This window comes from Stegodyphus dumicola, chromosome 8 (assembly GCF_044657685.1).
Source record: "Stegodyphus dumicola isolate Sdum_Otavi_A_Nest chromosome 8, ASM4465768v1".
Classification (NCBI taxonomy): Eukaryota; Metazoa; Arthropoda; class Arachnida; order Araneae; family Eresidae; genus Stegodyphus; species Stegodyphus dumicola.
In genome coordinates, this window is record NC_140775.1 from 170,520,147 (window position 1) to 170,535,034 (window position 14,888).

The following is a 14,888-nucleotide window of genomic DNA, read 5'->3' on the forward strand; positions in this document are numbered from 1 at the left end:
TGCATTCTCATACATTCATTTCATTTAGCATTATTATTTACATATTTACACATTATACTTGCAGAAAGCCTTACTAAAGATAAAGTAGACAAATGTAATAATGGTAGTATGTACACCTTGCACAAAAAAAAAGGGAGACAGTTCTATATTTTTTGTTCTAAAGGACTGCTTGTCTAAATTTAACTTGCTATTTTCATGTCTTGAAAGCGTGACTTACGATATATATTAAATTTATATATAGCATTGTTCTAACATAGGTATTTTTACACAAATAGGACATTTTCTGAAAAAAAAATCAATTTTTTTCCATACTTCAATTTTAAGATTAAAATTACGCCAGAGTGCCAAGTTTTGTAAAATTCGCATGAGTAGTTTTTAAAAAATTGGCTCTCAAAATTTTAGCTCCTCCATACTTGACTTTGGTACATGTTTATTAATATCTCTTTTTTTTTTATCCTATTTGATTTTTCCTTTCACATTTCCAAATGCAAGTTCATTCCAAATAAAATTCCCCTATTTTTTATGATTTATTTTTAAAATGTGTGTTTTTAAATAATTTCTATAAATTTTTTGAAAAAATTTTGAATTTTAGCCTATAAAATTTTTAGCATCAACTTATAGTAGATGTATTTCTAAGTATATTTGCAAAAAATTAGTTTTCATTCAAAATTTTATAAGATATATGTGAATTTACATGTTAGCATATTTGTTTGGAAAAAAAAAAAAAAAGGGTTGCTATAAATTAAGGAAAATAGGTTAGAAGAAGAAAATATAGGTTGGAAACAGAAGGGAAAATAGGTTGCTATAAATCTTGGTGCAAACTGAAAAAAATGTGCCAAGATAAGTTCTTAAATTTCTGCAAAAATTTCTCACCAAAAATTTAAAAAATTTAATATCTAGGCATAATTTGAGTCCTAGAATTGAAATATGGAAAAAAAATTGGAATGGTATTTCAGAAAAGTCCGAGTTTCTGTAAAAATCGTTAGAACTATGCTAAATATAAGTCTAATGTATATCCTAAGTCACACTTTCGGGACATGGAAAATGCAAGTCGAATTTCGACAATCAGTCCAGTGGAACGGGAGATATAGAACTGTCTCATTTTTATTCTGCAAGGTGTACCTTTGGAGACACCAAATATATTACATTACAGGTACGGTGTTGGTAATGGCATCACTACTTCAACCAACAAAATGCAAAAGAAAAGAAAAGAAAAAGACTGGCATCATGTAATGTGATGTTCTGTTTCTGCGATGAAAAAAACTAAGAGACATCTGGCATAGGGCAATTAAACTCTGATGTGTATTCTCACCCAATTTGTATATGTGCATTAATTAAATGTTTTGTTTCAGTGTTAAGCTGTATTAAGTATTCCATCCAAGATCTCTGTTAATTTATCAGGTAGATGATGATTTCTTACGAATTCAATTTCTGAGCTAGCCATTGTTTTGCAATAAAACACAATTGTACATTGTACAGGATAAAGCAAGGCTGGCACTTGTGTATTCCTGTACACAACCTATTTAATAATGTTACTTAAATAGAACTTCTCCATCAGTAACAGAGTATCAGTATCAGAGTGTTAACATGTTCATGAACATACTGCCAAGTAACTACAGAAAAGAGATAACTTCCACCATTTGATGAGAATGAAATACAACAAGCAACAAGAAATACAACAAGCTAAAATATTCATTCATTCCATAAATAATGCAGCCTTTTTATGTTTTTTTAATTTTTTAAAAATACGATTAAAAAGTTCTTTTTAATGTAAAAGAACTTCGCTTATTCTCAATTAGTTTTTGACAGTTTTGTTCTGCCAGGGTTTGACATCCTCATCGAACTGTACAGATCTTCCAAGAAGAAGCTCACATTCTAGGCTGTAGTTTCCAACTTAAAATTTCTGAAACCACTGCTGACACTACTTGTGCTTATTATCTTGTGCCATATACTGCATTGATAGATGTACTAATCATTATTTAATTGAACTCATTAAACAAAATATGCAGAACATGTTCCTTTCTAAAACAATAATTCAGGAGCTATTAAAATTGAAACATTTTGCACAAATACATTAAATTATTCCATATTTAAGTTTTTCTGAGGAGAATGGAATATTTTGAGTTGACAACAAAATTTCTTACTCTTTATTATGTCACAAAACCATAAAAATATTATACCTCTATCAAAATATGACATGTTTAATTTCAGAGAATTATACAGATCACTACTGTTCTACGTTTATACAAACTATACATGCAATGTTTATACAAGCTACAAACTGTAAATGGAATATATTTATTTATGAACACAGGAAAGGATGCAAATAATACTATCTCATACATTAAATTTCATAAAATAAATACAATAATATGATATAGCATCTGGGACTATATCAAGCATAGGATTGGATTAAGTATTTAGTTATTCAATATGTTCAGCCACACTGATTAGGGCACAGCATGTCCTGCTCCACTACCCTCTAAACCAGGGGTTCTTAACCCCATGCCCGCAGGCACCAATGTGCATGAGATTGTCCGCTATATACTATATGCAATGCCAAAAATGACATTAAATGCAACTATTTTGAATTTTTTGTTACCTTTTTAATGTAGGGTATTGTTTATGATGCTTATGATTGCAATAAAACAAAGAAATATTAAGAATTGTTATACTTTTTTTTTTTTTACTGCTCCCACCAGTATTTAATTTCCTGTTTGTTGGATGTGCCCAGACGGGGAATAAGGTTAAGAACCCCTGCTCTAAACCTACATATTATGCAGAAGAAAGGCTTAAAAAGCCACCATTTTGTGACATCAGAAATTTTTGTTAACTGCCACCAGTCCTACATTTACCGGTAACAGCATTATATGTTCTCACTTCCCTACCAGGCCCACAGGCTCACCACTCCTGGTTCTTGGTCTCGTTGCATCTTCCAGTACTATGTGGGCAGGCCCGCACTGAAGTGTTTGCATGGAACTCGGATCGAGCCCCTAGCCATGACTACTATGGATACCTCAGTTTGGGGACTTACAGCCAATCCCCCCTTGGTAGAACTGTATTGAACGATATTCTCTCAGGGTTCTGAAAAACTGGCAGAATTGTGCTTTTGTTCCTCTACAGTGCTACTATGCCATTTGACATAAAATCCATTTATCTACTGCCATAATAAAATACTAAGTCAGTGTATACAACCCAGGAAGTAGGATTGAAGTAAAAGAAACATTTTCAATGTATAAATCTCAAGAAAATATTGCAGCTGAATTGTATTTAAAAGTTCAAAAAGCAGAGAATTATATTTTGCAACATAATAGTGGTATTACCTGAAGCTAAAAAGAGGGGAGGCATACAATGCAGCGTAGACTGTTTATATAAGTTGTATTAATTTAATACCATGCATATATTAATTAAAAATAGTCACATCTTGAATTTCTTCAACCCTTTGTGACTCAAAAATCAAAATCATATTAATTTCAAAGCCACAATACTATGCATTTATGGTGTATTTTTTCCTCCAGTTTTCAGGTTTTTCTACGATAGATATGCATGTGTGTGATTTTATTATTCAGACTGCAATTAAACATATACATGCAAATTATTCAACTTTTTACATGAAATTTGTACAGAGATAAGCAATTATCTTCCCTTATGCTCTAAAATAATAAAAATTGCTTATCAGTTTTGGAGTTTGTAACATATTAGCTCTTCTGTACATGTATAAAAATACTTGATTATCAAATATTCCCTGATCTTACCTGTTGCATTACTAGTAGGTGTTATTGTTAAACTGGAAAATAAATCATCATCTGTGGAATTCTTCTTTGGAGATGTGTCAATTAATGAAACAGGCTTTTCAGGCGTAGAATGCTAAAAGGAACAAAAAATATACTTGATTCCAAATGAAAAAATTTTATAATCGAAAACCGAAAATATATTAAATTATTAGAAGGAGACATATAATTCAAAATAAAAAGTTCCATTATTAAATAGTTATGGAAGATAAAGAATACGTAAAATGAAATCTTGACATTAATAGCCACTAAGTCTCCTGTTTAATTTGGTTATTCCACCCTCCCTTTTCTATTTTAAAAATAGTCACATGCTTACAAAAAGTTTCTGTGAACTGCATCATTTCAAAATCAATCCTTGTTGTGATTCGCATACAATCTTCAAGATGCATGTACTTAACAGAACACAGAAAGTCTTTTAATCAATAATATTATAAAACTTTCCAAACTAGAATTTAATGAACTAATCAAAATAAGTGTTGAACAGAATAGCAGAACAATAACTTCAGCATACCTGATCTTGATTTATTGTTATGTGCATATTTATTCTCTTGGTTGCTGTGGTATTAAAATGTGTTTCGATCACTATATATAATTCAGTGAATACGTGATTTAAAAAATGGTGTCTGTACTGCTTCAGGAATGTCTGTCAGCAAGAAATAAATATGTCAAACCAGGTATGATTGCTGCTGTATTTTTAAGCAAGTGCCCCCTCATCATTCCTCTATGTCAGGGGTGGCCAACAAGTCGATCACGAGATTAATTTTGGTCGATCGTTGATCGCTCGCAATAACTGGAGTGGAATTTCGTGTACAATGGACATTGAAGCAATTGTAGAAGACAAAACCTTTTAGCAATAGTTTAATGCATCCTACGAATTTGTAGAGGTCATAAATTCCTAGAATTCTGACAGTCTGACACTGTGATCTCTGTCCATCCAGCACAATACATTGTTCCTTATGTTTTACACTTGTTACCGGACGCAATGCTTGAAAGCAGCTGTTAGAGCTCGACTCATTGAAGAACACAGTCAGTTAGCTTGGATATTTGGTAGTGTCATGCAGCAGCTTCTTTTCTTTTGTATTAACAGTATTATTATTAATCAATATTATTTATCACTTTGGTTTCAATTCTTCTTCTGTTTCAAACAAAAGTACCTTTAGTTTGTTTTAAATCAAAACACTTTTCTTCCGGGGTTCGTACGCATTTCTGCACATGGAAATTAAGTATTTTTAAGGACTTTTAAAGACCATTAGTGAAAAAAATTAACGACCTATGAGCAAATGGGAACTGAATAAATTCAATTAAAAATATTATTCTATGGCTGAATTTCACTTTTGTAATACCATCCTAAAATTAAAATAGATCCCTAAGTAGTATGCATTATTACTAAACATGAATTAACTAACATTATTATTAATAAGTTTGAGAATAAAATAAACTTTAAGCAATTTATCAAGTAGCATTAAATACTTTACACTTATAATAGTTGGTCATATTTGAAAGAAGATAAGTGACATTTACGTTTTACTAACAGTTAGCTTTATGTTGATTTTTTTATGTCTCATTTTGTCACACACTTGGTCAGTCTAGAGGTTTAGTAAATAGCAGGTAGATTTTATGTCAAATGGCATAGACTAAAACGAGAAGTAAGATCATAATCATTATGATTTATAACAAAAGACTGATTGTTTGTCACTGCTGCTGCTTGTTTACAGAGAGACCTGCTGATTAGAACAAACCAGAAAGGCCTGTAGTAGGCACGGTTGGCAAGTGTTGAAAGTTAGTCAAGCTCTGCTTAATGCAGTCAATGCCATAGCTTTGTGTAGAGTTCAGGGGGTTGTAACCCAGTTAATATACTTTAAGGTTCCAATAAGCCATTAAAGCCCCAGAGGTGATGAGTTGTTTCATATATACAGGGTGTTTCATAGATCATGGGACAAACTTGGAGGGGTGGTGGAGCATACTAAAACATGCATTTTTTGTATAGGAATGTAGGGTCTACAGTGACAGGTTAAGGCAGGAACGCAAAAAAACGACATGAGAGGAAAATGTGTTTATGTACAAAATCAATGCAAAGTGCTTCTTTGCAGCAATACAGTATTCACAATAAATGTTCAAAAAAGGGAACACTAAGAGTAATAAGAACTACAACTGTGATTGGTTGGCAATGCAGCGGTAGTGTGCCGGACAAACCATGATCTGATGCATCAGAGGACTGCTCAACTCTGCTGTCCAGAGTGATGGGTGAGTTTAAGCACAGGGAAAAAGCTGACATGCATCTCATGCTGCTAATGGGAAAGGCAGAGCAGCACTACGGTTGTACCAGGAACGGTTTCCGAACAGGCGTATGCCGCAGCACACAATGCTCGAGAGGTTGCATCGGTCTTTGTGCGAAAACGGGTCATTTGAAGCCACCTCTGACATTAGGAGTGGAAGAAGAAGTGCACAACAACCTCGCATTGAAAAATCCATCATGAACATTGTGCTTGAAATACCTCAGATAAGCAAAAGAGTTATTGCAAGTCGTCTGCAGCTGGGTCATTTCACCGTTTGGAGAGTATTGCATGAAAATGGTTTGCACCCATACCAATTGCAGAGAGTTCAAGCCTTGCAAGAGACAGATTACCCTCTTCGAGTTTATTTCTGTCATTGGTTCTTGCAGCAGTGTGCGGCACAGGCGGATTTCCCATCGGATGTGCTATTCACGGATGAGGCAACTTTCTCATAGGACGGCATCTTCAATAGCCACATGCACATGTGGGCAACTCATAATCCACACGTCCACATGCATTCCAAACCCACTTCTCCATGAATGTGTGGGCAGGTATTGTTAACGACTACCTCATAGGCCCATATGTCTTACCTGCATGTACAAATGGCTTATGTTATATTTTTATGCAAGTGGTGCTACCGGAATTGCTGCAGGATGTTCCAGCTGTCGTTCGTAATCGCATGTGGTTCCAGCATGATGGTGCAACAGCCCATAACTATGTGCGGGTCTGCAATTACTTGGAAGGAACATTTCCGAGCCAACGGATTGGCCATGATGGACCCGTTCGACGGTCACCCCATTCGCCATATTTATCCAGCTTGGACCTTTTTTTTTTATGGGGCCATCTGAAGGGCATCATTTACGAGACTTCTGTTGATTCACTGGAGGACCTCATTGCATGACTATCCATTGTGGCTGCAAGCGTGCACGAAATGCCTGTCTTTTTTCAAAATGTTCGTCAATCCCTTCTGTGACGTTACCAAGCATGTATTACTGCTGGTGGTCATAATTTTGAACATTTATTGTGAATACTGTATTGCTACAAAGAAACACTTTGTGTTGATTTTGTGCATAAACACATTTTCCTCACGTGTCATTTTCTTGCGTTCCTGACTTAAAAAGTCACTTTAGACCTTACATTCCTATGAAAAAAATGCATGTTTTAGAATGCTCCACCACCCCTCCAAGTTTGTCCCATGGTCTATGAAACACCCTGTATTATTCTAAGTCTCAATAGATGCAAAGAATAAGTTTTACTTGAATTTTCACATTTTTGTGTTTTATCTTGTGACCACAGTGAGTATTAATGAAAGGCAATAACTCACTTTAATATGTAGAGATAATTTTTAAGTAGTTATAAATAATTAAATTAGGTAATTAGATAACCATAGTCATGATGGATTTACATGGCCACTATTAAATTTTATTATTTAACAATATTTGTTAAAAAAAAAAAAAAGCCTTATTAAAATCAAAATCTAATAAAATTTCGCATTTAAATTCGCATGTAATTTACGACATGGATACTTAAACGATATTAGGATAATTGCACATTAAAAGCTACAAAGCATTTATGTTTTGTAACAACAACACTCAACAAAATATTTATCCGTCATTTTGATTTTAAGCCTATAAGGTTTTTCTCCCACCTTCTTGGCGAGCCTTCGTGGTGTAGTGGTTTGCACACTGGGCCGGTATTCCAGAGGTCCGCTGTTCGATTCCCAGTGAAGGCGTTGTTAATTTTTTATCTTTCCTGCTTTAAAAAATACCTAATGTCTCTACAAGCCTTCGCAAACATTTTGGCTAGTTTACATCGATTTCCTTCTCTTTAAGCATCTTTTCTAACAATTACAGATTTGTTTCAATATGCAAACGAATGCTCTTGCTAGTTTCTGCATGCTTTATCTCCTAACTTGTCAACCTCTCCACAATGTACCTATGAGAGTTTAATTGATCTGGTAAAAGTTAAATAGTTCAATACACCCGACAGACGTGAAGCATATTATCTCTATGTTTGAAATTAACAACAATATCAGACAAAGGTTTAAATAACAAGAACAGTCAAATTCAAACTAATTATGTGGACTAGCGGTTCAAAGATTATACAATTTAATTTTAATTTAATCTGGCTCAATAACTATATCATATGAGGAAATAGAAATGGGAAATTACAGCAAAGGCTGAAATCATAAACAATTGGGTAATTTACATAATAATAACTGCATATATCTTTATCTAAAAATAATTTTCTTAAGTTATTCTTATTCAGTTTCTTTCTTCAAAATGCTTCCTTTTCATTTTAGAATTTAATTCAGGATTTCTGTTATTCTAAAAAACACTAAATGCATTTAGAATGTACAGAAAATGTGGCTAATTTTATATTTCTTTAGTAATATGAACATTCAGAATAAATATGAAATACATATAGCAAAGGCCGGCTACAGAGCTGATGTGTCAGAATTTCTAGAATTTAGTAACACACTGAGCAATAAAGTCTAGAAATGGCAAAACTTTTAGAATTTAGAACAGGCATTGTAAGCAGAATTTAGAAAGGCACCAGGCAGCAGAATTTAAGATCCACAGAGACTGCATCAGATGGGAAAAGGCCTAGTGCCAGCCCTGTGTATGATGCATTAAGATATATTAGATGTATCTTTTAAATTGTCAGTTTTCAATATCTTTATTAATAAACGAATTCCTTTCTATAATGCCTATTCATATAATAAGTAGCAATTTTGATTTTTCCATGTTTGTGTCTAGTGAAAAGTAGAGAAAATAAAGAGAAGATTAAAATGTTAAGAAAAAGATTCTAGTATCAGAAGTAAAACATTCAACTATAATGTTTTCATTGTTCTTTCAGACATTCTCCAAAACGTAAGAAATTATGTGTTGATACCATGGAGACATTTTTCATTTTGTCACATATTTCTCGAATCTTCTAGAATCGTGAGTCTATAAATCTTGCCTTCAAATCCTTCTAAACTTTCCAAGCTGCAATGTCTAAAATTCTAAAGAAAAATTATCCCTACCATTTCTGTAACAGCAAAAAGACAGAAATATTTTGGAAAAAAAAAGGGGGAGGAAAAAAGTATAAAATTAATTTTATAGAGAAAACTGATGCCCATTCTGAGAATTTTGAATAATCTGAGACAATTACATGGGAAAAATTCTTACTATGAAAAAATTAAAAACAAGACATTTTTAATTAATTACATAGCTAATTTTGCTTTTGCTAAGAGCTGTTTCGTAAATTGTGCTTTACAGCATAACACCTTGTTTATTTTTCAGATTCAAAATGAATCTTTATAATATGACAGTGAAATTAATGTTCTTTTTTAAATATAATGTCAATATATTACCGTTATTTTAATGATATTTTTCAATGCATTAATGTTGGTATGCTGTATTAATAACAATTTTAAGTGACATTATTTAAAATTTCATTAGAATCACCTTCTATAAAGGAAGCCCCAATTTAAATTTTGTCTAGGGCCCACCAGAGGCTTAATCCAGGACTGATAATCACGCATTTAAAAATATGATCTACAAGGATCTGAGATGCTAACATTTAACCATTATATAGTATGACCGAGTTCAGAATTCTTTAAAAGATTTCTATTTTATTTGATTTAAAACTATTTTAAGAAACAAAATAGAAATATTTTTATTTAATGATAGAACAAAAAAAAATCCATTTTTATTCAAAGAACACAAATCAGATTAACACTTATGAATAACAGATGTCAACTTACAATTGAGCTTTGGTCTTTTCCAAAGTTAGCAGCTGCTCCCAAGTCAATTTTGCGATTGCTCTTGTTAGCAGTTTTATTCTCATTGCGGCTATTCACTTTTAAATTCTTTATGTCCCCTTCCTCATCATCTTTATATTCTAAACGATCATCATTTTCTGATTTGCGATCTTCATCATTACTAAAAAACAGAACCATTTAAAAACTACTTAAATGATCATAATTTGGAAAGAAACAAAGCAAAATGTTTAACTAATTAACTTAATAATAATTAAGAAAATAATTAAATACCTATGCTCTGGTGAATCTTCAAAACTCCTACTTCTCTCAAAATCAGACTTTATTGCTTCATGAAATGAGTTTAGAGAGCTGCCTAACTTACTGCTATTATATTTCCCACTAGAGGAGATAAAAATTCAAATGTAAAAATTCTAAACATAATATGCAATAGAGATTAATAAGTTTAAATAAGTTTTGTCTCATGCTCAAAGAATAAGTTCTTAGAAGTTTATTCCTCACACTAACAAGCTATAATTTTAAAAAGCTAATAAAGGTTGAAGGCCATTTTCAGCTGAAAAAAATCAGTAAATCCTAATGGCACTCCCGCTTAAAACTGTACTTCCTCCTAAAGGGAGGAAGATTTCTTAAAAACCTCAATACCAGATTTAATTGCAGAAGGAAAAAGAAGAAAAAAGAATATAACCTGAATTTTCTTACTGTATTATTTATTCTCAATACTTTTAAAAAATTGTATAACTTACCTAAAGCCTAATGATTCAGATGACATCCCAACATATTTATCCTTAGCTTTCTTTGCTTTTTTCCGTTCTTCTCTTAATTTGTCATCATCTTGAATAAATTCAATAAGGTCTCTAGTCCTCTGACGAACTGTGAATAAAGGTGCCACATATATTAAAGATACAGCAACAAAAAAGTCTTAAATTATCAAGTTTCTGTCACTTATGATTATTTATCTCTCATCTAAAATTAACGATATATGTGGCTTTGTGTGCTAAATCTAAAACTCTTAAATTTAAAAATTATGTAATTAATAAAAAATATCCTTACCATTTATACCTTGATCTCTTCCAAATTCATCAATGTGAGTATAATTTTCTAAACTGCGCAAATCATAAATATGTTCTCTAGCACTTGTGACAACCCTTTCTGAACCATTCCTCACTAAATAACCTAATAATAATAAAGACTGGAGAAAAAAATATATATGAGTACAAAAATAAGATGATAAATAATTTAGAAACATGTTCAACTTTTAAAATCAAAAATAAATTTGATATTATTTTAACTAGAATTTAAACGAAAACTGAAAAAAACATAGCAGATTGTTCAATGAATTTAATATAAAAAGGAGAAGCATGTAGACTTTAATTTTTACTTCACTGCTTTAAAGCAATCAATGTGTTTTACAAATACTTCCATTTTGTGAAGTTTGGCAAGTAATTGTTTACAAAAGTCTGAAAGTGCAAAATTCATAGGAAACTAAATGTTTTCCTCAATAATTTTGTTAAGAATGATAAAACAGCAAGATTATTTTTCTCACGTGGCCATTTCATATTCCCTTTACTACAATTTAGGCATAAATTTACAGGTACATAAATAACAATTTATATTAATTTTAACTATTTTAATAAAGTTATAACAATTCTATTAATCATTGGGTTTAACTTTATAACATCTAATTTTCACAGGTAAACAGTTCAAGCAATATTTAAAAAGTTAAGAAATAACTCTAAGGGTTAAAAAAAAATTACTTATGTAATTTATCCTCAGAACTTCAATAAGAGTCAATCAACATAGTTAAATTTTTAACTTTCATAATGAAAGTATAAATTTCTAAAATATAAATGAATATACTGTAAGTCAAATATGCACTGCCAAATACTTTTAAACACCTTCATAATACTGGACATACGGATATCTATAAATCAAGGACTGTTATTTAACAAAAATCATATCAGTGGACTGTCCCTTACATTTATTAATTGTTAAGCGATACAGAAAGTAGGACTGAAAAATATGTCAGGTCAGCACCTGTAATAGTGCAATTATACTGGAATGATATACTAAAAAGAATCACATGACGAGTAATCAAACATCAGAATTTCACATAATGTTACCTTAAGCAAATTTTGACATATAAATGTATTAATTCATAGTGAAAAGTTTTTTTTTTTTCTTTTCTTTCCCCAACCTAGGATTAATTATATTCAAGACAAAAGTTCTTTTTTTATTATTAAAAGATTTTATGCTTGCTTAAACTAAGTAATTTAAAATTGCTGGAGGTATGAAGTTTAAAAAGATAAAAGAACTCATTTTCCATGCATGAAAATAAAAAAATGATTTGTGGATTTACACTAATTATTAGCAAAATTATGATGATTTAAAAAATTTTAATCTGAAATACATAAATGCAAAGAGAAACAATATACATTACACAAATGATAAAAAATGTGATTTAAAAAAATGGAAAATAATTTCATTAAAAAATATAATTCTTTTTTCATTGAAAGAAAATTCAATTATTGACTCAAATCTTACACACACATGGAAAAAAAAAAAAAAAAAAAAAAAAACGTTCTATATAAATGTTTTCATTTTTTGTATTTTTTGAATTGAATTCAAAAATTCTATTATTTTTTTTAATTGAAGATTCTCAGCAATGTTTCCTAATTAATAATAACATAATATACTACAGCAATTTTATTATGGCAAATACTAATATACGGTTTTATTACATTATAAAAGACTGCTCTGATGACTATAGATCAATCGATTAGTCTTTTTTTTTTTTAGAATTATGCTAATGAATGTAGAGAAGCAATTATTTACTCTTTTTGGTCTTCTATGCAGAAAAATGTTTTCTTAAATGCTAATATTGTTTGCTAAAAATAACTAAAAGGATCACATTACAGTAAAATGTTCCTAAATCTCTACATTTTCAACTTAAATTTTAAATGAAAAATAAATAAAATTCAGCTAGAGATAAAGCTGCCAAATGCTATCCAGTATTATGTTATCTGTGCATACACAAGACACAATATTTTTAGGAATTTTTTATATGCATAATTAAATATTTTTATATGCATAATTAAATTTTTTATATGCATAATTAAAATTCAATTAAAAAAATAACAAATTTATCCATTTTTTAATTTAATAAAACCTACTAAATTTTAACTTAAAAAGCATTAAAGAATTTCTTAAAACTACATAAAGTTCAATCCAAAAATGACAAACCTTATATATTCTACGCCAATTTCTTTTATCATGCAGCATCCGCTTCCATAACATGCCCATTACCTCAGGAAAATGTTCATACGTAAAAGTACTTTGGGCTATTTCTTGCATTAACTGTCCAGTAGGGCCCCATGCATCATCATTAGTTGCTTCTCGAACTTTTGCTTCAACTTCTGTATAGTTCATAACCACATTGGTACTGTCATGAAAAAGATTTTAAAAAATTATGAAACTTTTGAGAAGCTCATTTATTCATTAGAATGAAATTAATTAATTAAAATAATTTAGTTATCAATTTTAAGTTCCTAGAAGTTAACCCTTCGACAGTTGCGAGATTCAGCAGTTCTTTCTTCCCAAATATGCACGTATCTGTCGTATATAAAATAGCAACACGAGCTTGTTCATTTTTGCCCTCTTGGGTGCATAATCAGAATGTGAGCCGAGCTCTGAATTTTCCCGTTTCTAAATTTTAAATATAATTAAAAGGAATAAAATCATCGGAAATCAATTCCTTATTATAAAATATGCCTCTGCAGATTGTGTTTTCCAAACTAACTGTAGAAAGATTAAGCAAATAATTCAATTGTAAACTAGTAGTAGAAAGCTCAAGCAAGATCAATAAACCTGAAATAATATTAAATATACTTGAAAATAATTATAAAACTAGAAATTTCACATAGACATTTCTATAAAGTATACCAATCCTGAAAAATCATTATTGACAGCAGATAAAATATGGCCAAGAAGTACTAGAAATCTATCCGTCACTAAATAATAACCATGCAGAAAAACATTTACAATAAAGAAAAGAAAGTACAAAAGAAGGAAGGGGGAAATCTAAAATTTCTAAGATTGGTATTTCCTTTTCAACATGGGCCACCATAAGTGCTTTGGTGAAATTTTACAACTTTAAAATTAATTTGGTCAAACCTAGGCATGGCAATCTTCAAAAACTGAAAAACTATAATGTACAAGTGAAAATAACATTTATTTATCTTTCTGAAGGCCATAATTCTGCAAATGCTGCTATTATAATGGTCTTCAGCCCTGAAGTATATGAAGCACAAAGCAGTTAAGAAAATGAATCCTGAAACCATGAAACAAATCAACATGCAGACTTCCTTCTTCATTTTTTAACTTGCATATTCAAATGTCCTCCCAATATAATGTTGACCATTTTTGCACTTTCACTCAGTATGAAAAATTCTGAACTCTTGAGGGGGGGGGGACTTTTCCTCTAATTGATGTTTTAAGTTAAATAGAGTTAACAGTTTAGAGGAAAAAGAACAGAAAAGTATACAAAAGAATGAACAATATCACAAAGAATTACTGCTCAGTTTTCATTTGTCAGCAAGTTAGAAATGTCCAATATTTTTTAAAAAGAAGTGTAATGAAGGAAATATATGCAGTCTAAAGTGAGCATGAAAATCAAATATATAGCACCTTATAAATATCATGTACAAATTACAATTTCTTTTCCACCTGATTATAAATTAGAAATGGTAAACATTTCAGAGGAAAAAATATTGAATTGATGACATCAGGTGAACAACTTCATAATCAAAACACTTTCAAAATAAAACTCATTACACATTAAAAAGCCACTAATTCAGTTTGCCAATTCTGACGACTGAGGTGGCTATTCTAACAAGGAAGTACTTATGCATAAATAAGTACCAGTTTCATAAATTAAAAAATGTAGCCTTGTTTTGGTAATAATTTCAATAAAAATTAAGCTTAGTATGTTTCAAGATAAAAACATAAACTTTGGTAGGAAATAGAAACTTTGAAAGGGATGAAATCAGGCGATGCAACAAT

The 14,888-nt window shown here is 30.8% G+C and overlaps 1 protein-coding gene across 1 annotated transcript in view; it reads right to left on the minus strand.

The window, feature by feature from the left end:
- LOC118182270 (uncharacterized) overlaps window positions 1-14,888 on the minus strand; it is a 46,206-nt gene that overhangs the window by 17,316 nt on the left and 14,002 nt on the right. The window contains exons 2-7 of the mRNA XM_035351593.2: window positions 13,071-13,269; window positions 10,881-11,019; window positions 10,574-10,700; window positions 10,104-10,211; window positions 9,816-9,993; window positions 3,756-3,867 (exon numbers count right to left, since the gene is read on the minus strand). Coding sequence (XP_035207484.1) covers window positions 3,756-3,867; window positions 9,816-9,993; window positions 10,104-10,211; window positions 10,574-10,700; window positions 10,881-11,019; window positions 13,071-13,269 — 863 coding nt within the window. The remainder of the gene's footprint in view (window positions 1-3,755; window positions 3,868-9,815; window positions 9,994-10,103; window positions 10,212-10,573; window positions 10,701-10,880; window positions 11,020-13,070; window positions 13,270-14,888) is intronic.